Consider the following 24,761-nt stretch of genomic DNA (forward strand, 5'->3'; position numbering starts at 1 on the left):
AGAAAACATGTCAAAACAAAAATCACCCCCCCAGCAAATATGCTAAAATAAGTTACAGAGAGAGATTTAAATATGAAGTCAAAGCAGAGAACCTTTTTTTTTAGTTTTGAAAGATACGTTATGACATGTTATGATACGTTAAGATACGTCTTTTTGAAATAATTTTTGAAAATAGTGCGGGGGTGAATGTTTGACACATGGACTGTAATTTAAGAATAATTAACAATAATGGCAAATCATTAATTAATTATTAACATTTACTGGAAAATATAGAGACACACATTCAAGATGTATATTAAAGGCCGTAACCGCTATAGATATTGAGGGGAGACTTCAATATATGTATATATATATGTTTCATATAAAAAAAAAAGATAAAAAAAAGTCTCCCTACTGACTGCTTAAGTGATTCAAATTAAATAATTTTCTAAATTAAATCATAAAGTAAATTAATCATACACTAAAGTTTAAAAGATTTTTTTTTAGAACTTGCTACTTTCATTCAGCAAGGGCACATTAAACTGGTTAAAAGTGATGGTAAAGACATTAATAAAAATGTTGCAAAATATTTACATTTTAAATAAATGCTCTTCTTTTTAACTTTCTACTCATCAAAGAATCCTTAAAAAAAATGTACAACCATATTAAACTTTTTTTTTTAAACATTGGTAATAATGTTTACTTTAATAGCCATATCAGTGCCTGTATTTAACCTGCATTCGAGTAAATATATCTCTCTAGACCCTACAAAAGCCCGCACCTCTTTTGGGCGCTCTTCTTTTAAATTTTCTGCTGCAAATGATTGAATACTTTACAAAAGTCACTCAAATTAGAATCTACTGTTTCGATCACTACTTTTTAAGTTTTACTTTCAGATAAACTGACTGTACATGTTGATGCTCTTTGTGAACAAACCCTTATGTATTTTTTTGCACATATCCAACTGAATGGCTGTCGTTGCATTTATTTGCACTTTATCAGTTTACCCATGTTGGACTAAACTATTATCCTACTGCTACTTTTCATTTTACACTTTTAAAGTTTTTCAATTTTTATTTTTATACATTGTCCAGTACTTTTAACTGAATCTGAGCGTCTTCTATATTTATGAATTTAAATGTTGGCATGTCACGTGTAACTTCATGTTCAAACCATCCCCAGTCTCCCCTTTCTGTAATCATGTAATATTGAATACATGACTGATCCGATGCTGTTTTTCAGTTTGGCGATCTGTTGTTTGAGGAGGAGGCCGAGCAGTGTGCAGACCTGTGTCAGAAGGTTCTTCACTACTGCAGCAGCTGTGTGGACGGCAACAGGAGTCAGGCTTGTGCTACGCTCTACCTGATCATGAGATACAGCTACAGCTCCGCTAGTGTAAGACGCCAACTGATTGATCAATCAGCACCTCTGTTGTTAAACAAATGAAATGTCTTTTCTGCGATAACATGAAGCAGACGTAACATTGACAATGCCCTCTACAATGTTATTCTTGTCTGTCTGTCTGCTGTCTGATAACATGAGCCTGTCGCTGCTCGCCGTGTGCACCAGCCTGATGGCTCGAGTATTTCCTCTGTTTACTCAGTTTCTCAGCCCTCCCCTACCAGATGGTCGTGTTGTTTGCCATCTCATTCATCTTTAATGGGCAAAGGATGGATTTCTCTCCCTGTCTGTCTGTTTGTTTGCTTGTTTGGTTTGTAAAAGGCTCCAGCAATCGGTCCCGTCGTTAGTGTAACCTTGAATAAGTCATGTTGATTTTCTTTTAGCGGCAGACCGTCTTTTACCCCTCTGGCCTACGCTTTGTGTTTTTATGTTTCCCAAGGCCGTTTCTCACATTAGATTAAACGGTGAAAACAGTGAAGTCAGGTCTCCGCACAAATTCAGAATGAATCTTCTCGGCGGTGTCGATGTGGAGCCGTTCTTCATGGCGAAACTGACCTAGATGCGAGATTGGCGACGTCCAGAGATGCTTCGCACACACGCTCAATTTAACATAATGGTGCCATTGAAATGATCCATTGGCAATTATACAGGGGTTAATGGGGGATCATTTTGCAGTTTCCTGATGCTAAGCAAGATGGATGGAGCATTTTCAGCCTCTGGCTCAAGCATCCCGTGGAATCAATGATCTGAGACTATGACAGCAATGGCCGACCGCGCCTGGCAGTGTCGCGTTTTCCTTCACAGCCTAACACCTGTATCTGACAATGTAACCTTCAATAACCTCAGCGGGGCCAGCCCAGATAAATGACATGGCTCTGGTTGATAGGAACTGCTGGGGGAAGGGCTGTTTTCTAAATGAGGAAAAACCTCAGGCAGTAATCAGACCTCTGTTGTCACGATGGTTTGGGCATTCAAACTTTGGAACGTGACTTGAATATAAAAGGGATAGTTCACCTAAAAAAGCTCTCCTTCATGTGGACACAATGAAGAAGAACAAGAAGTTAAAGCAGCCAAACCTTTTGTTCTTGTAGAATTTCTCCAGAGTCAAGATGCAGGTGACGATGTCTTTAGCCTCGCTGGTCGGCAAGTCGTCGGACATCCATGAGGAGTACCTACGCCGCTCTTTCAGAACTATCCTAGCATACGCTGAAGAAGACACCGAAATGCAGTCTACACAGCTGCCCTCACAGGTAACACTTTGGCCAGAAGGCATCTAGCCTAGTCCAATCAATAAGTATACAAAACGTCTGTTTTAATGAATCACCCTACTGGTTTCTGTCCCCACAGGTGGATGAACTCTTGAGGAACCTAAACAGCATCCTCTCAGACACAGTCAAGATGAAAGAGTTCCAGAAAGATCCTGAGATGCTCATGGACCTCATGTATAGGTATTCTGCTGCAGCCAAAATTGAGTCTGCATCTGCATTCTGGAGCCCAGGCCTGTGGTTTTCTTTTCTGCTTCCCATTTTCGCTGTGGTTTCTACTGTTTGTCTACTGTTTTTGGACTTACCATGGTAACCGAGTGGCACATCTGAGCCCTGCAGTGTGCCTCACATGTGTAATAACTTGAGCGAATATTGCCAGTCCACATATGCTTTGATATTAGAAACACAGTTTTATTTATTTCCTTGGAGCATTAACCTGTGGTTTTGCTTTGGCTGCAGGATCGCAAAGGGTTACCAGACATCTCCAGACCTGCGTCTAACCTGGCTCCAAAACATGGCAGAGAAGCACAACGGCAGGAAGTGCTTTACAGAGTCAGCCATGTGTCTGGTGCACGCCGCGGCCCTGGTGGCTGAATATCTCAGCATGCTTGAGGATCACAAATACTTGCCTGTGGGCAGCGTCACCTTTCAAGTGAGTTATTATCATGGCTAGGAAACGCTTGAATCGGCTCCCTTTCCGAAAAACAACAGTAGGCGTGAATTATGTCTCGGCTGCTCTTCGAACCCTCACACGCGGTTTGGTGTAAATGAGATCCTTGTCTGACTGAGGTAAATAATTGTCTCCCCCCACCAGAACATCTCTCCTAACGTGCTGGAGGAGTCTGCAGTCTCAGACGACATATTGTCTCCAGACGAGGATGGGGTTTGCTCAGGACGCTACTTTACGGAAAATGGCCTAGTCGGGCTTCTGGAACAGGCTGCTGAGCTATTCAGCAATGTGAGTTATCCGTGGAGCAAGGCATCCAAATTAGCAGCTCATCTTTTTTAATGCTACTTCATATTTTTTACTGCCAATTCTTAATTTTATATATATATATATATATATATATATATATATATATATATATATATATATATATAAATTTATGTATTTAATTATATTGAAACATTTTTAGCAATAACAATTTATTTTTACATTTTGTAATTAAAAAAACCTAAATGTATATATTAATTTAATTGTAAAATACATTTTATATTTAATATGTATACTAATAATAATCATTAACAATAATTTATCTATTTAAAATATTCAAATGAAATTTATATAGCTGTACAATATATATATATATATATATATATATATATATATATAAAACATAGAAAATGTATTACTGTTCATTGCTTCTTACCATTGTTCGCTTACAGGGCGCGTTGTATGAGGCTGTTAATGAGGTGTACAAGGTAATCGTGCCTATACTGGAGGCCCACAGAGATTTCCGGAAGCTCGCTTCCACACATGACAAGCTCCAAAGGGCTTTTGAGAACATCATTCAAAAGGTAAAGCATACAAACGGCATGTCCTCCTACATAACTATGCCAGGCAGGAAGAAGCCTGTCTAGTGCGATCATGATCTATATGCATGTGGGCAGCCGGACAGAAATAGTGAACTTAATGTGCTGTGACATGCTTTACTTCATATAAAAAGATGTTGAACAGCATTTTGCTAGTTTTTTAAATGGCTATTACACATTAAGTTTTATGAACACTAATATGAGCACTAATTGAGGAGCATTAATTGAGACACTATGTCATTTCAACAAGTTGTTCATCACACCACAAGAAAATAAGGCAGTGTATTAAAACCTAAAAAGGGCGAAGAAAGCTGCAAGTAACTTTCACAAATAATTACAAATCATCAGAAAATAACACATTGAGTTAAATATTACATTTTGAAGCACATTTTTCTTGTAAGAGATACTGTAATGAACTTTATTTATAACTTCAGAAAATATCAGTACATTTAAAATAGTTTAAAAACATTTGTGAAATGGGGATTTTCATATTGACTTGAACCTGAGGTCAAGCGTCATTATGTAGCAAGCGCTATCTTTTAACTAAATGTTTATTTTTACTCTTTCAGGGTCACAAGAGGATGTTTGGAACCTACTTCCGTGTGGGATTTTATGGCTGTAAATTTGGAGACCTGGATGAGCAAGAGTTTATCTACAAAGAGCCAGGAATCACCCATTTACCGGAGATATCCCACCGGCTCGAGGTGAAATTTCTCTGGAACCCTGTGAAGTTTTGAACTGCATTTCTGATGAAGATGAATGTGAAGTTTAAAGGTTTTTCTTAAGGTGTCAGTTAGAGGTTTTGATGCTTTTAGGCAGCGCTATAATGGTCTGAAATTTCCTTTGATATTATAAATGACTTATTTGTCTTCTAATTTTCCAGAACTTTTACAGTCAGTGTTTTGGAGATGGAGTTTTGGAAATGATTAAAGATTCCACACCAGTAGACAGAAAGAAGCTCAATCCTAACAAGGTACTTCTCATCAAGTGTCGTGCCAATGTAAACACAATTACAATCAAAAACGTTCTTCGGTTTGACCTCTGTGATAGTCTCATTAGGTTGAAAGGCTGTCGACTGCCTCTACAGTCAAATCTCAAATGCCTCATTCAGCTAAAGTTACCCTCAGCGATTGATGTACGTATCAGTGTCCTAAACGTAACATGTTGATTTTCATATTTCACATCAGGCGTACATACAGATTACCTATGTGGAGCCTTACTTTGATGACTATGAGATGAAAGATCGCCTCACCAACTTTGAGAAGAACTTTAACCTTCGCCGCTTCATGTACACTACGCCGTTCACAAAGAGTGGGCGGCCCCGAGGAGAACTCAACGAGCAATACAAGCGCAAAACAATCCTTACCACCATGCATGCCTTCCCCTACATCAAGACACGGATCAACGTCATTCAGAAGGAGGAGGTAATGACAATCCAGATGACCCCGTCACCCCCCACAATCTGCTTCATCTGCAGTGCTAGTTTGATAAACGCGTCTAAATCACCTGTTTTCAGTTCGACCTCACGCCCATCGAGGTGGCCATTGAGGACATGCAGAAGAAGACTAGAGAGCTGGCTGAAGCCACGCACAGAGAGAAGCCAGATGCTGTGATGCTTCAGATGGTCCTGCAGGGATCTGTCACAGCCACCGTCAATCAGGTCTGAAGCTTAATGCACACTCACACCCTTCACTAGCAACTGTCCTGAGCTGTGAAACTTGAACCGCTGCTAACAAAAATAGAATTTCATGTCTAATTGACATTTTCTCTTAAATGAAACCTTAGGCACAGGTAAAATATTGAATAATGCTATATTAATATATCTAACATAATGTAATGTTTTGTACATTATTTGATTGTTTCTTTTGCACAATTAAAAGTAATATACATTTATTTTTATTTAAAATAATAATTAAGAAAATTGCTACTTGATCAAAAGTGATCAACGACATGTAATGTTACAAAAGATTTCTATTTCAAATAAATACTTAATATTTATAAAATTATCACAGTTTATCACGGCAAAACTGCTTTCAACCTTGATAATGATAAGACATTTATAGAGTGGCAAATCAACATATTAAGATGCTTTCTAAAGGTTCATGCGTCAATGAACATTGGAATAATAGCTGCTGAAAATTAGTTTGTTCTTGAAAACATTTCAACCTTAATGGTTGTATATTATTTCGCTTAATATGTAGGTGTGAACCGTGATCATTTTTTTTTCTCAGGAGAAATATATAAATACATATATACACACACACACACGCACACATATATATATTAGTGCTTGTAAATGATTGTTCATGATTTATCGCATCCAAAATAAAAAAATGTGTTTACACTATATATTATTATATAATACATTATATAATATATATATATATGAATGTGTGTGTGATATATACTGTTATTTCTTTAGTTATTTGCTCATTTTAATTAACCATCAGAGGGGAAAGACTGTATTTGAGGTCCACATAATGTACTGTAATGGGCACATCTACCAGCAGGGGCTAACAGACCCACGCGAACCAACCAAACTTTGATCCCTTGAAATAAACACTGGCTGCGTCACTCATCCAGCCACCCGGTCTCCCTCCATGCCTGTTCTACTGCACATCTCAGGTGTGGTTTTTGAATACTTCAGTTAATCTAAGGACAGTATAGAAGATTGAAGTAAATCTTAGGGTTGTAGGGATTCATACGGATGCTCCCAGCGTCTCTATATTTATAGTGAAGTCTGAAGCTCCAGAGTGACAGTTTACAACACTAATCAAGTTTAAAACATATCCAAATCCTCTGGATACGGCTGCGGTTATATGATAAATGCCCTTTGGAGAAACTACATACAAAGAGCGCGGCAATGCCTCTGCTCTTGGCTCCACAGTGACATCACTCACACAAAGACTTATTCATGATCTTTCCCTTATGTGTTGACTTTACCTTGTGGCCTCCATTGGATGAAGCATTCGTTTTCTCCGCTGGCGCTGTGGGAGAGAGGGGGGCCTTTTCTTTCCTTTTCTCACTCTGTGTGTCTCTGCAGGGTCCATTGGAGGTGGCCCAGGTCTTCTTGAATGAAATCCCAGCAGACCCCAAGCTCTTCCGTCATCACAACAAACTGCGTTTGTGTTTCAAAGAGTTCATACTGCGGTGAGTGGCCGCTTCCAGTGGAAAAGAGATATCAACGTAATCTTTTCAGTGACATGTGATCGCATGAAGCTAGTTTTCCATCAGAGGATATAGAAGGAGATATAGAAGTATCTTTATTTTATAATGATTGGTTTGTTTAAAGAACTGTATTTGAAAGTTTGCTGAAATACTTGGATATAAGACACCCGGGGGTGAGCTTAATGTCACCCAGCTGCATTTGTTTTCCATAATCATCATAATGTTTAAACCAAGACTCGAAACAAATTAAGTTTTTGGATGCAGTGATTTTTCCCAGGATGTATACGACTTGTGTGGAAATATAACGTATTGCTTTTTACAGACGGAATAGTTCATGCTGGATTCTGGGCCTTGATTGCTGCCAGCGCGCAGACAAATATTTACTGTAGTTTAAAATATGTTTATTTTTCTCCATAATCCATCCAGGCTGGCACAATCCTTCTCTAGCCAAGTTACAGTTATTTATGCCAAGACATTATAGCCTACTGATTCTCAAAAGACATATTTTGAAAAAATCAAGAACAATTTAAAATTCATTTAAGAAAAAGATCCAGAGCACAGTTTAATGTTCCTCAATGTTCCCTTTGTGGCTTTTTGCCTTTGAACGATTTCTTCTGAGGAATAAAACTAACTGTTGAGTATGCTTATCAAACTCATTTGACTAGGCCTGTCCAAATGCAGCTAATTGCACTAATTATTCATCATCTGGTACTCTGTCGAGCTTCTTGTGTTGCTAATGCTGTTGTGATTGCGTACCTGCAGCTGTGGAGAGGCCATTGAGAAGAACAAGCAACTCATTACTCCTGATCAGAAGGAGTACCAGCATGAGATGAGGAAAAACTACAACAAACTGCGAGAGAACCTGAGGCCTATGCTGGAGAGAAAGATCCCTGAGCTCTACAAGCCCATCATCAAACCTCACATCGAGAACAGGTAGACCCACTAGTGCTACACTTCATCTTTGACTCGGCAGTCTCTCGTGTTCGGTGCTGAAGCTGAAGATGCTATCATTATGAACTACATTCATGGTGCTTTTATTTTGGAGTTTGCTTGGAAAAGATTTGTGGGGAGTTGGATATGGGTTTGGAAAGACGTGGGTGAGTAAAGATTGGCACGATTTTCATTTTTGGGTGAACTGTTCTTTTTAAGTGTGGCTTTTTTAGAGTGAGTCTCACTGGCTTTGTTCACACAGCAGGAGAATACAGTTGTCAGTCCTGTTTGAGTGCTAAATATTCTCTTAATAACAGGGTTATCAATGTCAGATTTTAAAAGAAGAAAGGTTTAGTGTAAGGTTCAATGCTAGCTTGAATTTAAACTAGTTGTTGCAACAGTAGTCTGGCATGAGACGGACGTTTGGTGGGTTATTATTTGCTGTCAGTCATTAATGCTAGGGATGTCAACCTTTCCCAGGCTATAAAAATGGCAGAAATTAGAGGTGTGTGTATTTATAGACTGAAAAAAAGGCTTCTCAAAAGTTTGAGGTTGGTAAGATGTTTTTGAAAAACACGTTTCATATACTCACCAAGGCTACACTTATTATTGAGAATGAAAAAGAAACAGTGAAAACTGAAATATTGGGCAATATTACAAAGTGTTTTCTATTTTAATACATTTAAAATGCAATTTCTTCATGTGATGGCAAATCTGGATTTTCTGCAGCAATTACTCCACTCTGCAGTGTCACGTGATTCTTCAAATCATTTGGATATGATTTGGATATTCAGGATTATTTATTGATTATAGAAGGTTCAAAGGAGCTGAAAAATAATATAATCAATATATAATAATATAATAATATAACAGAATATTATACATAAAATACATAAATACCAATAAATAATTATGTGACCATGGATCACAAAAACAGTCTTAAGTGTACATTTTTCAAAATAATCTTTCCATTGATGTATTGTTGGTTAGGATCGGACAATGTTTGGCCTAGATACAATTATTTGAAAATCTAGAATCTGAGAATGCAAATAAATCTAAATATTGAAAAAAAATCGCCTTTAAAGTTATCCATATGAAGTTCTTAGCAATGCATATTACAAAAAAAATATATAATTGGTATATTTACGGTAAATCTTTACTTAATATCCTAATGATTTTTGGCATAAAAGAAAAATCCATAATTTTACCCATACAATGTATTTTTGGCTGTTGCTACAAATATAACCCCCAGTGACTTAAAACTGGTTTTGTGCTCCAGAGTCACACAAAATGTAATATTTACACATAATATAATTTATCATTTTCATTCTTTCTTTTCTTTTGCTTATCTGTTCATCCAGACATTGTTCTGTTTACTCCTGTATGCTGCTTTCTATTCAGGACAGTTTGAGAGTTGCACGATACCAAACACTGACTGTGTGAATATGGATGCCTTTTTTTTAGCGGTCCTATTTTACATTGCAGCTCGTTCTGTGGATCTGTTTCTTTCCTACATTGCATTCGTTGCTTAAGCTCCTGTTCCCTCTTGTGTTTGTAACAGAGATTCCTTCAAAAGGCAGAGCCTCCGTCGGACACAAGATGAAAATTCATGATGTCAAGAGAACGTCTCCAGAGGATATCAAAGGAAGGATGTTGCAGTGTGCCAGGAAGCAAGAGCTCCGTCAGCTGATAATTAGATGACTCGAGCAGAGTTTCATGCACAGCGTTGAACCCCCCTGAAAATATCACAGATTGTTGTATTCTATTGTACTGAATATAAGAAATAGATTTTAAGGGATGTAGAACTTTATTTTCTTATAATTGTTTTTAGAACAAAACCTCAGTCAGTCACTTTTTTTTTTCTTTGTTTGCTGGATATGGTTCGAAGTATGTTACAATAGTTTTCTTAACTAACAGACATGTTACATGTGAGGAAGAAATCTACAACCTTAAATTAACTGCTTCAAGACCTGATCATATTTCCAAGACACTGAAAGTGTTTAAAAGTGTACAAAAACGACAGTTAATGACATAATGTATGTTTACATAGAGCTAATATAACATGAATCATGATTTTTCAGTTATTTTGTCCTGTTCTGTGTATATTGTAATTGAAGAGATTTACAAGTTTTGTATATATAGTTCTATTTTATTTATAGAGAATATTTAGCTCTTAGATGCATATTCCAATATTAAAATGTGATCAGACCAGATCAGAGTAAAAGTAATCAGGTTTACAGAGATAAAAGGACCGCTTTTTTTTCAGTTAAAAGTTCTGAGTAAAGAGTGCATCAAATGTTTACCTTCACTCCCGTTTCTTAAATAACTGGAAATTGTGTCAAATTAATCATTTGTTCTTTTTCTTTTCTTTTTTTCAATTTACAAGTGCACTGCACATACGCTTATGTGTTTCTGTTTCCAGTGCTTCATTACATCTGTTACATATTACTGCTCTGAAAACTATAAGAACAGTATGTTGGTTTTATCAAATGTATAGGTCATTGCGATTTCAAATTAGACTATTTCTGTTTGAAAAGCACAAAATAATTACAAATAAATATTTTTGTCAATGAAACTTGAATGCACTTCCTAATAAAAGCTACACTCTTATATCTGTTGTGCAGTAATATTGTGTTGAGAACTATTATTTTTGACCTAAGAGGCATTTTTTAGATCTATTCTTGCATTATAAACTATAATTTTTTGATTCAGTCAGACCACAGGTAAATCCTTTTGAGCTCAAGCTCAGCTTCCTGTCGCTGCTTGATGACGCATATCGCACGAGACGGAGTTTCAGCGGCTTTTAAGCGTTGTAGTACTGTCACAGGGAGGAACAGGTTCGTCAAACAACTCTCTGTATATAAAAAATGACTTCTAGCTTTATGTTGCTGCGGTGCAAACCAGCTAGCTGTCAGTTGTATGTTCTACTGTAAGCAAATCAGAAGAGTCGGAAAAGGAAACCTGGAGTCTCGGTTTAATAACTGAGGTGGCTTATTAGAGTGTATTAAAGCTGATTTGTTGATACGTTTTGAACCCTTGTTGGACTGCATTTGAGTCAGACGACCACGTTTAATTCGCGCGCTTTAAATGTGCACATCTGTGAAAAATAAGGTATTTCTCGATTCTGGTCCTGAAGTCATCTAACTCTACACAGTTAGGATGTTTCCCCATAAATTCTGGTCTTGTAACTTCTATTTTTAATTAAGAAGTTTAATCGTGAAGTTAATTTATCTGCTATTTCTTAAGGGTTCCTTCCACATTTTCCTATGATTTTTGTAATAGAGAGAAATAATTATTAGGCTACACGTAGTTATACCTTTAAAAACTACTCTCTAAATCTATGTGATTAATATTATTGAACGGTTCATTAATGCATAGGTTTGTATGCACCAAAGTCGTCTGGGGCCCCTAGATTTACACCTGAATGTTATCTGGATGTACTACATCTACCATGGTGTCACTGTCATCCATTCATAACTTTCTTAGAGGTTTCAATTTAGACTTCAGTTACAAAAAACCATGGAAGTCTCTTCAAGTAATGTTAACTACAGAGTATATACTACTCTTAAATCAGTCAAACATTATAAAAATCCATAGGAAATTTCCCACAGTACCTATGGCTCGAAAAACTTCAAGGTTTCAAAACCACAAACTGAACAGGTCTGGGGAAGATATCCAAACTGTGTACTGCTGGGTTACTCCGGGATTGAGAACTACTGCTTTGAAGACAAAATGAATATGAGTGGATTGCCTAGTCATCACCCAGAGACTAGTATTTAACTTGAGGCTTATTTATGGTGTTTGATGGAAGTGTCTATGTGTGAATGATTTAACACCTGAGTATGGGCTTCAGGTTATAAATTTTCACTTTAAGCACCTCTTATTAATTTCCCCTTTGCACGGAAGAGAACAAAAGTGTATACTTCAAAGGTCTGAATGTAGCCTAACCTTACAAGACAACGAAATACAAAAATTAATGTTCTTTTTGTTATTAGTTAAAATCTATTTACAGTATTTGGGTAGTTAACAAATAGGACAGACCTTTTAAACTTTTATTTTAAACCATAATCAAGATTTTTGTAAAAAAAATTATGTAATGGCTTAGAGGAAAGTTTGTTTACAGTTACAGCATTTTTACAATAAATGTACAATGAACTTACAGAGATAGTTAACACAAACATTTATACTCAAATATTTCGTAAGAACCTTCTTCAAAATATCTTTTTATGTTCCAAAAAAAAAAAAAAGAAAAAAGAAAAGCTAAACAGGTTAGGAACACATGAAAGTGAGTAAATGTTTTTTTGGAATTTTTGATGAACTATTCCTTGAAGTAGTCCATATGCAAGACATTTTAAAATTGCAAATGCTCAACACAGTTTAATATTTCAGTTAATAGGTTATACAAAACTGTGTACATTATAATGATATAAAAGTCTTGATCAAAATAGTTTTAAAAGTATAGCATGTCACCCTGCTTGAAAGTTCATGCCAGCTACCCATGTAATTATTTAGGATGGTACTGAAGAATAGAATGTACGATGGCCTGAGGATGTTATTTAAGAGAGCTATCTTAAGTATAATGATTACAGATTAATGTAGTGATTGAGTGTTTACCTTACATAGAATCATTGAAGTAATATTTTCTTTAACATTTATAATTACAGGCTATTAAATTCCTCAGGACCAGATGCAGACTCAATAACGAGTGGAATTTTTTTGAGAGACGGAATTATTTTACAAATAGCATTCCGTTTACATTACTCCTAATGATATTTCAGTCTGGTTTTAAAGATCTGTTCCTGCCTAAAGAATATTCCCATAAGATATGGAAAGTAACCGCGATCTGGATCCTAATAAAGATGACCTGCCCCTGCGGGCTAACACCAACCATATGCTCGTCCGACACTATGTTCTTGACCTGACTGTTCACTTCCAAAGGAAGGTCATTGGTGGCAGCATTGTTCTGTTTCTGGAGCCCGGTGTGGTTTCCAGCAAACATGGTGAACCGGGGGATATATCAAACACACCAGTGCAAAACCTATCTCAGGTGTCATCTAAACATGACGTGAGTTCTCCCATCACACCTGAGCCAAATAAGGTGATACCCCCTGAGGAACCATCATGTTTGTGTGGAGGAAATGATGTCAGTAGTGTCTTGTGGGGTGATGAGAGTGAAGAATTCACCTTGGTGCTGGATTGCTGTGACCTGACGGTGTCAAAAGTGGAAGAGTTGGATGTAACTACAGTACCTGATTTAAAGAAACTCGACGTAGACCAACAACATGCAAATACAGATCATCAGTCATCCAGTCTGGTACAAAGGCTGGTCTCTATGCCTTCCGTCAGCTGGAGACTGCAGCATGAGCTATACATGCAGTGCAGCCGTTCTCCTACTGTTCATAATGCCCAACCTCTGCGGTTCCACACAGACCGGTGGAGTCTTCAGATCAGGAAGGAAGGGGTTTGTACCCCTCGTGATTTCCCACATGCTGTCAGAATATGGTATGAAACTAAGCTCACAGGTGGTTCTGTGAGGTGGACAAACGACCAGGATGCCAGGTACCAACCATGTGTAGATATTTACATGCACCCACAACTACGGTTGCATTATATTCATACATTACTCGGAGTCACTGGCTCTTTTGTTTCAACTAAATGTAATTTGAATTAATCTGAGCATAAATCGGATATAACTAAGCACAGTAACTAAGATTTAACCAAGGCTTCTATAAGTATGTATGTATAGTACATACAGTACACACAAATAGTAACAAAAGGTAGCCAACTGGATTCATGATTCAAATGGTTTATTAGTTGGGACGAGTCATTTGTTCATGATTTGGACTACATTTGCTTATAAACAGAACCATTTGTAAGTATCGTTTGTTCGTGAGTTGAACAACATTTATCGGGCTGTACTGTATGTTATGGCAGCAACCCACGCAGACAATTTAATATAAATTATTTTTGTGGCATTATATAAATTATTTTCTGTGGGACTTTAAATTAAAAAAAAAGCTGTGCAGAAAACTCTGGAATAGTATAACACATATTATAATGATTCTAGATAAATATAGGCCTATCTGTGTAGGCTATAAAATTTAATTGATGCAACAATGTTGATTCAGAAACTTGTTTTAAAGAGTTAAACCAAAGAAGAATTCGTCAGACTGATTCAAACGGCAGCTTTTTTTAATGAATCATTAAAAATAAGTTTGAACGATTTTTATTTTTATAATTTCACTGTCACTGCTGTGACCGTTTTATCTCATCACATTCAACTCAAAACGTAAGCTTGGGTAATATAAACTATGACTTACTTTGACGTATGACTGTATACAGGAATAGAGTAAAATATGGACAATGGCATTTTAATAAACCATATTTTACATTTTTTCAAGAGTTCAAATGAACGTCAAAACGAAGAGTCCATTTTCACCCAGTTCGACCCACACACAACCATATATTCTGATGCCACATCTTCTCTTTTAGATGCTGTGTATATACCATGGGCTCACCCATTAACAACAGAGCCCTCTTCCCATGCCAGGAGCCACCTGTTGCCATGTCAACGTGGCAGGCGCGTGTGAGAGCTCCATGTGATTACACTGTTCTAATGAGTGGTGAAAATCAAGCCTTCCCTAAGCCTGCGGAGACGGGTACAGTTAAAACCCTTACTCAGCACTTCAGAGTCACGGAGGTGTCATTTAATGCGCTAATTTTATTATGGAAAATGCTGAAGTCTTTTCTTTCCTCTGTTCAGGTTCTCTGCAGTGGGATTATTATGTTACAATGCCAATGCCGGCCTCTACCTTTACCATAGCGGTGGGACAATGGCTAGAGGCTGGAGTAAAACATCCCAACTTTGAGGTGGAAAAAACGGACAAACCTTACAATAAAGAACTCAGGTATCTTGTTATGATAAATGTCAATATAGATAAGTATTGACTTTTAGACTCGTCTGTAGTTTTTGGAGAACATAGATCTAGGCTCTTGTATTCATTTTATTTTGCCATATTTTACAGTTTTATTTTTGACAGATTTGAAAACATCCCAATGAAATAGATTAAAAAAACCAAAAACAATCAGTGCCAGAAGCACAAGAGGTATTACCGGTACATAGTCCAGTTATTACACTGTAAAAAAAAAAAAAATACATTAACTACCAGACAAAAAGTTGCATAAATTTCAGTGCTTTTTAAACATTACATGTTTTCAATACTTCCCTTGTTTTTTCCGAAATGTTTATGTATAATTTTAGGTTATGTAAAAAATGTTAGGTTAGAAAAGAGTGCATTTCTATGGTACCATATTTTCTGTGTAAATTAAATAATTGCATATTGTTGTTTTTCTGAAAATCAACAAAAACGTAATATACAGTAATCATGGACCCAGATGTTCTGATAATAAATCCTTCCATAAATACAATGATAAAACAAATGCAGAATTGTGTATAATGAAAAAAGTTGTTTCTTTTTCAAGTCTATAAAATTCACAGGCATATGAAATGTTCAGCATAAATCTTTCTAAAACATGCTTGATGATGATATGTAGTGATGATACTGATCAAATATTATGCATTCTAAATGGAACAGATCAATGTTTACATATTGCATTGCTATTGGTCTTCTTTGTCTTTTGGTTTCTTGCAGTGTAGTATTTATTTTACTCTGTGCTGAATCAAAGCCTAAAAGTTGATTGTTTATAGGGTATTCTGCTTGAATATTTGCATCATTCTTTGTATTGCAGTGTTTCTTTGGACAATGACGATCAGCAATATGTTTGCTCCCACATGGATTATCCCTGTCGCTTCATGGCCAGTGCTGCCAGGACTCAGACTGTTATTCCTCACCGGGTATTCGCCCCACCCTGCCACCTGCAGAAGGCAAATGACATGGTTTTACCCCTACTGCCTCTCTGTCTGACTGCGGCCCACTCTGTTCTTGGTGTCCATCCATTCTCACGACTTGATGTGCTCATTGTTCCCTCAGGGTTCTCCAGTCTGGGCATGGCCAGGTAAATGCTGCATTTCTCTTAAATATGATTCTGAAAAAAAAATTAAAAAAAAAAAAAAAAAAAATATATATATATATATATATATACATTCTTAAGGGAATGTCATGTTTTTTTTTCTTCTGTGCAATAATAATAAATAGGGACTGGAACTTTCTAAACATCAAAAAGGACAAAATACAGAAGAAAATTATAACATAAAGATGGTCCATAAAATTCATAAACTTTATTCAGAGCTTTTTGGCCAAGAATTGCCCTCCTTTCATCATTATTTAATATTGTTGCAATCAGGACATTTTTCTCAAATTCTCCTTTTGGTTTTCCTGGAAAGTCATAAAGATGTGCAACAAAAATGAGGATGAAATTATAGTTTTTGGATCAATTGTTTGTTTAAAACATGTTTTCACCACATATTTTTCTCTTATTTGTCATTGAAAACTAAACATGCATCCATATTGGTTTTTGCCAGTTTTTTCACCCTCCCTCTCAGTTGCATGTTGCTTAATACAGCATAAGAACATGTTTTAATTTCTTGTCAACAGCAGTAAACTAAAACACTATTAAGTCTGCAAAGCAGAGGTTTCAGAAATCAAGTACTCTGAATGTTAAGCCATCGCTTGGCAGATGTTCCCACTAATTCGCTTTTGGCCTTTGGGCATTGACCTACCAGGATGCCACAGTTTTTATGAATTGACCGATTTAAATGCTCTTTTTGGCCAACCAGGCTGTTTGTTTAGTAGTCTGGGTGGCTTGAAGTTGTTGAGAACCTGTTGGATCGGTTTAAATGGCAGCAGTGAAGCTCATTTTCCTTACACTGCTCAGGAAGGTCACTACTCAGGAAATGCTCAATGAAGTGTGTTTTGTTTGTGTTTACAGTATACCAAGCTTTGCGTTTTCTTCAAGTCAGTTCTTGACTAGAGTTTGATATGGAGTTTCAGGCATTGTGCAAGTTCCAGTGAAGCAACCACTTTGGATGGCTTTGGACATAGCTAACTTATTCAGGGTGACCACAGGTCTTCCCGTATTTCCCACCATCTCACTGTCCAGGAATAAGTATTCCACAGGACATGAGGTCATTACCCAGTGCCCCAGGCTGGTTCCAGCCATTCACTGAGAGAAAATGTCACATTCTAATTAGCACTTGGCATGCACCTTAACAGCGGTCACTCCTCTGTTTTTCTTTTCCTGAATTAGGTACTCCTTTTCTGCTTGAGCTAATGTGAAGCACAGGACTGCAGGGTTTTGTTTTTTGGTCTGGAAAGTATTTAGTTGCCTTTTTTTTTTTACAGCTTGGTTTTATTAGCCGCCCTGCGATAACTGCCGGTGGATGACAGAAATATGTCTGTGTGCAAGAGAAACGGATACTTATCTTCCCTCTCCTTTGCCCTGTATGGGTCACAGCAGGAGACGGACAATTGCCCCTTCTCTATAGAATGGTACAGTCCTCCAGGCCTTTCTTGAAGCCCAAATCAGAGCAAAAAAAAAAAAAAAAAAAAAGAGTAATCAACAAAGTACATTTGGGGCCAGGAGAGAGGCACTTTGAGATGTCGATCCCCCAGGATGTTGGAGAGGATGTGTGGATTATTCCTAGCAACAAAAGCCTTGCGCTCCTGGAACCACTTCAGAGACAGGAGCTGTTTAATCTGAAAATTGGGAAGTATGTGGGCCCAAATCCTTGGGGCCAAGCCAATGTCTGCTTTTATATCATGCTTGTTCATTTGCAGCTGGGGCTTTGGACGTAGTAGCAGTGCTGCTGGTGGTTCTCTCGAGGGAAGGAAGTAAAGATTAAGAAGTTAAGAAAGGCCAGGCCTGATAGTGTGTGCTGTGCTTCCTCCCAAATACCCGAACGACTGCTGTCCCGGTGCAAAAAAAACAGCAATTCCACTGGAACGTTATTTTTGGCTCGATTCCCCAGAATCTGATTTGTGAAGTCCTAGAATCTGATGACAGGCTTTTTGAAGCTTGAGGAAATATTTCTGCGAGAAACATCATCACACTTCCATCCTGTGTATTGCTGACCGATCACGTAGGGTGGATTCTAGGCCTTATCGGCTACGAGACGATGACGTAAACATGAGATGCTCGTATCTTCAGAGGAAGGGCACAGCACTTTCCTCAACTTTGAAGGCAGTCACTTTCTGTCCCTTAACACCTCTTTTACGCCACAGCAGGACATAGTTGGAATACTTCATGTGCCAGATGTGCAAATATGGGCATCGGCTGCTTTTCGGCGAGACTGAGGGCATCTAGATCTCAGAGAAAACCCATTTCATTGTGTTTTCCCACACTGTGTCAATGATGTAATGTGTTCAGTGACAGTAGGTGGGAAATAGGTTTATCTACTTTTGATGTAGGATCCAAAATGTATTGTAGCAGCTGCCAAAATATGTATGAAGTCATTGCTGAATTGTTGCTCTATGGTAAGGCAAGCACACCACGAGATATTCAAATGTGTCAATATGAATAAGTTGTATAGAGAGATTGGTTAAAGGAATTCCTCCTCCGTATTATTCACTCAGACACTCTTATGAGTAATTTCCAGCCCACTTTAAGTGCATTTTGTGTACTTTTACACTGTATAAATAGCTCATCTCGGGCAATTACTTAGCAATTACTCTGCTGCTGAGACTAGCAGTTGACCTTATATAGCCTGTTAGCTCTGACAGAACTCTGAAGTGGTCTGGACCAGCACCCAAAGAGCTGGAGTGATTTGAAGAGTGAGCTAAAAGAAATATGCAGAGCATGTCTTAAAAATCTTAAAACTATAAGTTGCATTCCCGAATCATTGCAACTCTGGATCATTCGACGGGACATGTGGCTGTTATAAAGTTGATTACCACAAAAATTAAAGGGTTTGTTCACCTAAAAGTTAAAGTTCTTTTAATTACTCACCCTCATGTCGTTTCAAACCCATTAGATTTTTGTTTATCTTTGGAACATGAATTTTTGATCAAATCCAAGAGCCTTCTGACCCTCTATAGACACCTCCGCATGCGCCGTGGTACCTTTAGTGAATGCGCATCGAAAACCGACAGGGAAGAGAAGAATTTGTTGAATAAAGTGTACAAAAAGTATTCTCGTAGCTTCATAATATAACGGGAACCATTGATGTCACATGGACCGTTTTAATGATGTGCTTACTTCCTTTCTGGACCATGAATATGGTAGTTGCATTGCTGTCTGTTTAGGGTCAGAAAGCTCTTGGATTTCATCAAAATGCTCTTTGAAAATATCTTAATTTGTGATCCGAAGATAAACAAAGGTCTTATGGGTTTAAAACACGACTATCTCTCTGTACAGTTTATGAGTGAATGATCTGCTCCATCTGGATTTGAGCATTCTTGGGGGCAGAAATGTATTTCAGGTAGACTTTTATTTGTTCGAGGTGAAGGAATGAGCAGGTGGTACATTTTACCCAGAGAGCTGGAGCCCTTCAGCTTGGCGGAGAGCATACTCTTCATCACCTGAACCGGCAGGTAGTCAGCAGTTGAACAGAAGGAATAAAGAAGAAATTTGGGTATGTTTCCCTGAGGTGCTACGTTAGCTGTTCATGAGCTGCTGAAGGTAGGAATATTTAAGGTCAATCAGAGGTTACTGCACTCACACGTTTTCCAGTACGTTTATATGCAGAGTAGGACAAATTTGCTTTAAAGTGATTTTGCTATTCAGTGCAGTTATGATTATGTAAACTCTTCAAAGATTAACAATATACAATTTTTTCCCTCTCAGAAATATACACCACCCACATAGGGCAAATTTGGGATTCAAAATGTTTAAGGGTGAATTAATCATCCTTCTCACATTCTGACTCACGAGACTATGTTAGATTACAGCAGCATGAAAAATGATTGGATTTTGGAGTTCTGAATAGCACGGGCATTATGTGGACCGAGGGTAATGAAAAAGCAAAAACATTTAAATGTAGACTCACATTTTAATATCAGCAAGTTTGCGGCCGCATGAAATGCTCTCATTATAATCAGGCTGCCTCTGCCTTTGGTTGTCGAAATTGGTTTGTGCCTATTCAAATATTAGATGCTTTTCCTCCGCGAGGGAACGACTGATTAGATGTTCTGATTGGGCCACAAATTAATGTCTCAAACAATGAAGTAGTGCCACTTTTCAACATTGTTTCTGTTTGTAATTGGAGACTCTGGCTTGGGTTTTTAGGGTATTTTCGAGGTGTTTTAGGTTGCTGTGTGTGTCTTACTGGTAATATCTGGATTGCATAAACTCCGAGTTAATTTCGTAGCTGATGTGCTCTTCCTGCAGTCTTACAATGACCATATGGGGAAAGGAAAGTGGAGTCCCTTGGGTGCGGAGTGTAATGTGGACGACGGATGTGAAGCTTTTGGAATGTGCTGGACTAGCCAGGGAGCTCGGGAGGCTGAGATAACACCACTTAAATAGCCCTTTCTCTCGCTCTTTCTTTTCGCTCGCTCCCTCTCTCGCTTCACTTTCTTGTTTCACTCCTCTCTGATTGCTGAGTAACCTAAGAAGTGTGTGACAGAGAGCGTCTTTCAGACCAGGGGAACTCTGTCACAAAAGACAGCTGTTAATCAAATTGTCAAGGATGAGATGTTTTTCTCCGCCAAGAGTCCACAGAGAGGGTTTTCTGTCCCTCCTTTGGCTGTGTGTGCACAAAAGCCACCGCGAGTGAAGGAATTCAGAGCATGCCTGCACCTGGAGAACAGGCAAGCATGTTTGAAAGGCAGACATAGTTCTACGGTTTTTGTCTCTATTAGGCTGTTTTGACTTCTTTAGGCGCCTTTTCAGTTTCCTGATTTCCCCATCTGGATCTATGTGTGCTGCAAATTCCTTATTTTTCTTTAAATGTAAATAAGCAGCATCCGATTTAGCAAGCAGGTTGTTATTAGTACTACATTCCTGCATTACCCTTGCTTTATCGGTCTCAAAAAACTTAACCCCTTTCTGGAAGTCCAGCCTGAGTCATACTTCTATTTACCTGCCACATCTTCATTCCAAAAAACTGTCTTCCTTGGTGTGGTTTTAGACCAGACTCATATACTCCACCGTAAATGATGGGCCATATAGGAAAACAAATAGATATTGCTGTGTGAGACAGAACGTGCGTCTAAATGAATCAAATCTGTATGGCACAGAGAGAGTTTATTTGGCCCTGGGGCTGATTTAAGGCAGTAGGAGTGGCAGTAGAAGCTGGTAAACTAGAGCAAAGTGTGAGGTGGGGAGCCATTACCCAGCATCCCTGGAGGAGCATCTACCATACAAAAATCTAGAATGGATGAGCCCATTCAAAGACTGGGCAGATGTCCCTGCTATGTGTATACTGAATCACTCGATGACACTGTAATAGCGCCTGCCATTGCATTTAATCTGATTCTCCAAGCCAAGAAAGCCGCCTTTCTTCCCTCAGACCTCCGACCAGACACAAATATAACAAATCTAAGCACAGAGAATCTTTAGAAGTCTGTAGCAGACTAGGACAGGGTGTTATTGCTAGATTTGAACTAATTATCCTTCCCGTTGAGTCAGGATAAAGCCCAGAGAGAGAGGCTCAAAAGTGTTCAGAAGCAAGATATGTCGACACTGTTGTTAACCACAAAAAGTAATATAGACTTCATTATATGTAGGCTGTTGGCAATCCACACATTTGAGCACACACTCATATTATTTTATTATTTAATGCAACAATGAAATATTACATTAATACAGATATGCTCTATGTAGAGATTCACTGAACTTCCAATGCAATATGATTCATGACATTGATTTCACGATACTGATTTTACAAAATGATTTTCTCATGATTTTTTGAACAAAATTAGATTTAAGCCAAGCGAAAAGGTGTTCTTTTATTTCTCAGACAAAATGCTGCATATTTCTCAGTGAAACTGAAATATGGCAAAAAAACAAAATTAAATTGAAATTTTAAAACGAATCCCAAATCAAATAGTAATCACTCTGAATGAGGCTTTGTCTGTGCTTTATTTAAAATTAAAGGCAAGCACTGCATTTTAATCACAAAGATTTGAAGAGCAGTTGTTATTTAAATAAGAATGTATACATTTAAAGCAAACAAAAATGGTGTGACTAGTTTTGTTAAATTATGCTGCATAAAATATCTGAAAAAAATAAAAAAAAATAAAGGCTGAATAAAAATGCTATTTTCACTCTCTGACAGCAGGCGGCTCTTATGGAACAGCGGCAGTACAGCGTTTCCTTGGTTGCTGCTGTAAACAAAGAAGTGCTGACCTTATAAATATGATGCATTATACAGACGCAAAATGAAAAGAAAATACCATATAAACATTCATGAAGACAGTCCATTCTCTGTAGAGATAAATACACATCAAGATTCATTTCACCAATGTAAATTGTTACATAATATACATATTATTATTTTTTTTATCAGTTTTCAACTGCATTTTGCATTTTTAAATCCCTAACTCTATGTATTTAAAGTATGTACTTTATGTACCAATATTTTTTTATTTTATTGATTAAGCCACAAATTACTTTTCTTAAGTCTTTTTTTTTATTGTATTGTAAAATTTTGAAATTGCCCTTTGTGCTTACTATAGCTGAGTGGCACAGATGCTAAAATGGACCAGTACAATGGAGCATGGTCGGTAAAGCTGAGGAGACAGCTGAAAAGCAAAGTGGTTTCGGTCTTGAAATAAGCTGATATATTTTTATCAACTCTTACAAAAATAAACAATTGTATTAAGAAAGCAAACAGGGTCAAGTTTGATTTCATGCTGTCTTTTCTGTGTCCTGCATTCCACACGTGCCAGAAATCTGCATTCTCGACCAGTGACTTCATTCATAATATAGCTTTGAACACTGGAAGGAAGCTCAGATAATGGGGCCTCGCACACTGTATGCTTTGCATAAACATCTGCTGCTGCTTCTCAGTCCGGATGGTCTTTCTGGCGCTGATGAGCGCCTCCGGCTCTGTTTACGCACACTCCTCAGCAAGCCTCTGAAACGTTAATGTGGAGCAATCAAGTTAAAATGGTGCCATGAGGCACTCTGCGATAAACATCGTCAGCGATGCGAGCGAGGGTCTCTTTTCCAGATTTCCCACTCTTATGGTTGGTAGAACGTCTACATATGGATCGCATTGTTGAGGTGATCACGGAGCGTATGCTACAAATCCTGATAGTCTCGCCACAGCAGCAGCCTCTTGTGTGGGTATTTATTCTTAGGATTTCATGTTTGACACATGTGATCTGCCCTAAAAAGGACTGGCATGCAAAAGGAGCCCCACAGGGCCTACAGAGAGAATCACACCTCATTTTGCAGCCCCACAACCTAATCTACAGTCTAGACAGGAATACCACCCATTAAAGCCTGAAAGCCAGGAAGAAAAGGGACTGTGGTAGATCAGTTTTGTTCTGCGAGATTCTTCCAGGCTTTTCCGTCTATAATAAGCTCATGCAATCAGACTGAGGAGAGTTGGAAATTAAATAAGAGACAAAGAGAGAACGAATGAGTGCAGCCAGCACATTAGTAGAGCCACTTTGAGGAGACGGGACGGGAGGTGATGATAAATATGGCTCTGAATGTCTGAAACAGCACTAGCTCATAGACTTCTCATTGGGGGTTGAATGTTGCCTAGTGGTTAATGATCTGGGTTCAGGGGTATAACTACCCATTTGTTGGAGGTCGATGCCCTTTAGTGTTTTTTTTTTTATTTCACTGCATGCTGTAGTTTAGAAGAGTTCTTACTTAGAAGAGTCTAATATGCATTGATGACAGTTTCAAGTCAGTAATGTTTACATGCACAGTTGTAATCGAGTTTCAGTGGGTTTTGCGTTCTTAAATAGTTCACCTAAAAATGTTGTCATCATTTACTTACCCTCATATAGTTCCATACCTGTGTAATTTTTTTTTTCTTTCATCATCTCATTTGCGTGTATGACCTCTTTTGCCTTTCTGGTTTTGTCCTCAATAAGGTCATTGGAAAGATTAGACAAATTTTTGATAAAATGGATCCTCCTTGGACTAAATAAAATGTAGAATAAATAAGCTCCATTGATGTATGAATTGCTAGGACAGGACAGTATTTGGCTGAGATATAACTAGTTGAAAAATCTTAATATTGAGAAATAACTTCTAAAGTTGTCCAAATGAAGCAATGCATATTTCCAATTAAAAATAAAGTTTTTATATATTTACATTAGGAAATTTACTGAATATCTTCATGGAACATGATCTTTACATACAGTATATCCTAATGATTTTTGGCATAAAAGAAAAATCTATTATTTTGACCTATAGAATGTATTGTTGCTACAAATATAACCGTGCTACTTATGACTGGCTTTGTTGTCTGGGGTCAGATATATAAAGAATTATGTTTTTTTATATATACATATAGTCTTTAAATAAGGTACCTTAAGCAAAGCCAAGTAGCCTACCTTGTTTTACTATCCTTTTTTTTCTTTTGCTTTTTTGTGCAATAATTGATTGATAGTATTCTATTCC

The 24,761-nt window shown here is 37.6% G+C and overlaps 2 protein-coding genes across 8 annotated transcripts in view; both read left to right on the top strand.

The window, feature by feature from the left end:
- dock8 (dedicator of cytokinesis 8) overlaps nt 1-10,886 on the top strand; it is a 45,482-nt gene extending 34,596 nt beyond the window's left edge. For all 4 annotated transcript variants that reach the window (XM_026270055.1, XM_026270057.1, XM_026270056.1 and 1 more), the window contains 13 exons: nt 1,222-1,374; nt 2,472-2,630; nt 2,728-2,828; nt 3,105-3,297; nt 3,460-3,603; nt 4,032-4,163; nt 4,748-4,882; nt 5,062-5,151; nt 5,366-5,602; nt 5,695-5,838; nt 7,222-7,328; nt 8,109-8,279; nt 9,838-10,886. In XM_026270055.1, coding sequence (XP_026125840.1) covers nt 1,222-1,374; nt 2,472-2,630; nt 2,728-2,828; nt 3,105-3,297; nt 3,460-3,603; nt 4,032-4,163; nt 4,748-4,882; nt 5,062-5,151; nt 5,366-5,602; nt 5,695-5,838; nt 7,222-7,328; nt 8,109-8,279; nt 9,838-9,889 — 1,818 coding nt within the window. In that variant the 3' untranslated portion in view covers nt 9,890-10,886. The remainder of the gene's footprint in view (nt 1-1,221; nt 1,375-2,471; nt 2,631-2,727; nt 2,829-3,104; nt 3,298-3,459; nt 3,604-4,031; nt 4,164-4,747; nt 4,883-5,061; nt 5,152-5,365; nt 5,603-5,694; nt 5,839-7,221; nt 7,329-8,108; nt 8,280-9,837) is intronic.
- Nucleotides 10,887-11,046: 160 nt separating this feature from the next.
- Nucleotides 11,047-24,761, top strand: part of aopep (aminopeptidase O (putative)) — an 87,205-nt gene continuing 73,490 nt past the window's right edge. For all 4 annotated transcript variants that reach the window (XR_003292665.1, XM_026270060.1, XM_026270061.1 and 1 more), the window contains exons 1-5: nt 11,047-11,113; nt 12,941-13,835; nt 14,769-14,935; nt 15,040-15,184; nt 16,026-16,292. Coding sequence is in view for 3 of the 4 variants with exons in the window: in XM_026270060.1 (XP_026125845.1) it covers nt 13,102-13,835; nt 14,769-14,935; nt 15,040-15,184; nt 16,026-16,292 (1,313 nt within the window). In the remaining variant the exon portion in view is untranslated. The remainder of the gene's footprint in view (nt 11,114-12,940; nt 13,836-14,768; nt 14,936-15,039; nt 15,185-16,025; nt 16,293-24,761) is intronic.

This window comes from Carassius auratus, chromosome 8 (assembly GCF_003368295.1).
Source record: "Carassius auratus strain Wakin chromosome 8, ASM336829v1, whole genome shotgun sequence".
In the NCBI taxonomy this organism is placed as follows: Eukaryota; Metazoa; Chordata; class Actinopteri; order Cypriniformes; family Cyprinidae; genus Carassius; species Carassius auratus.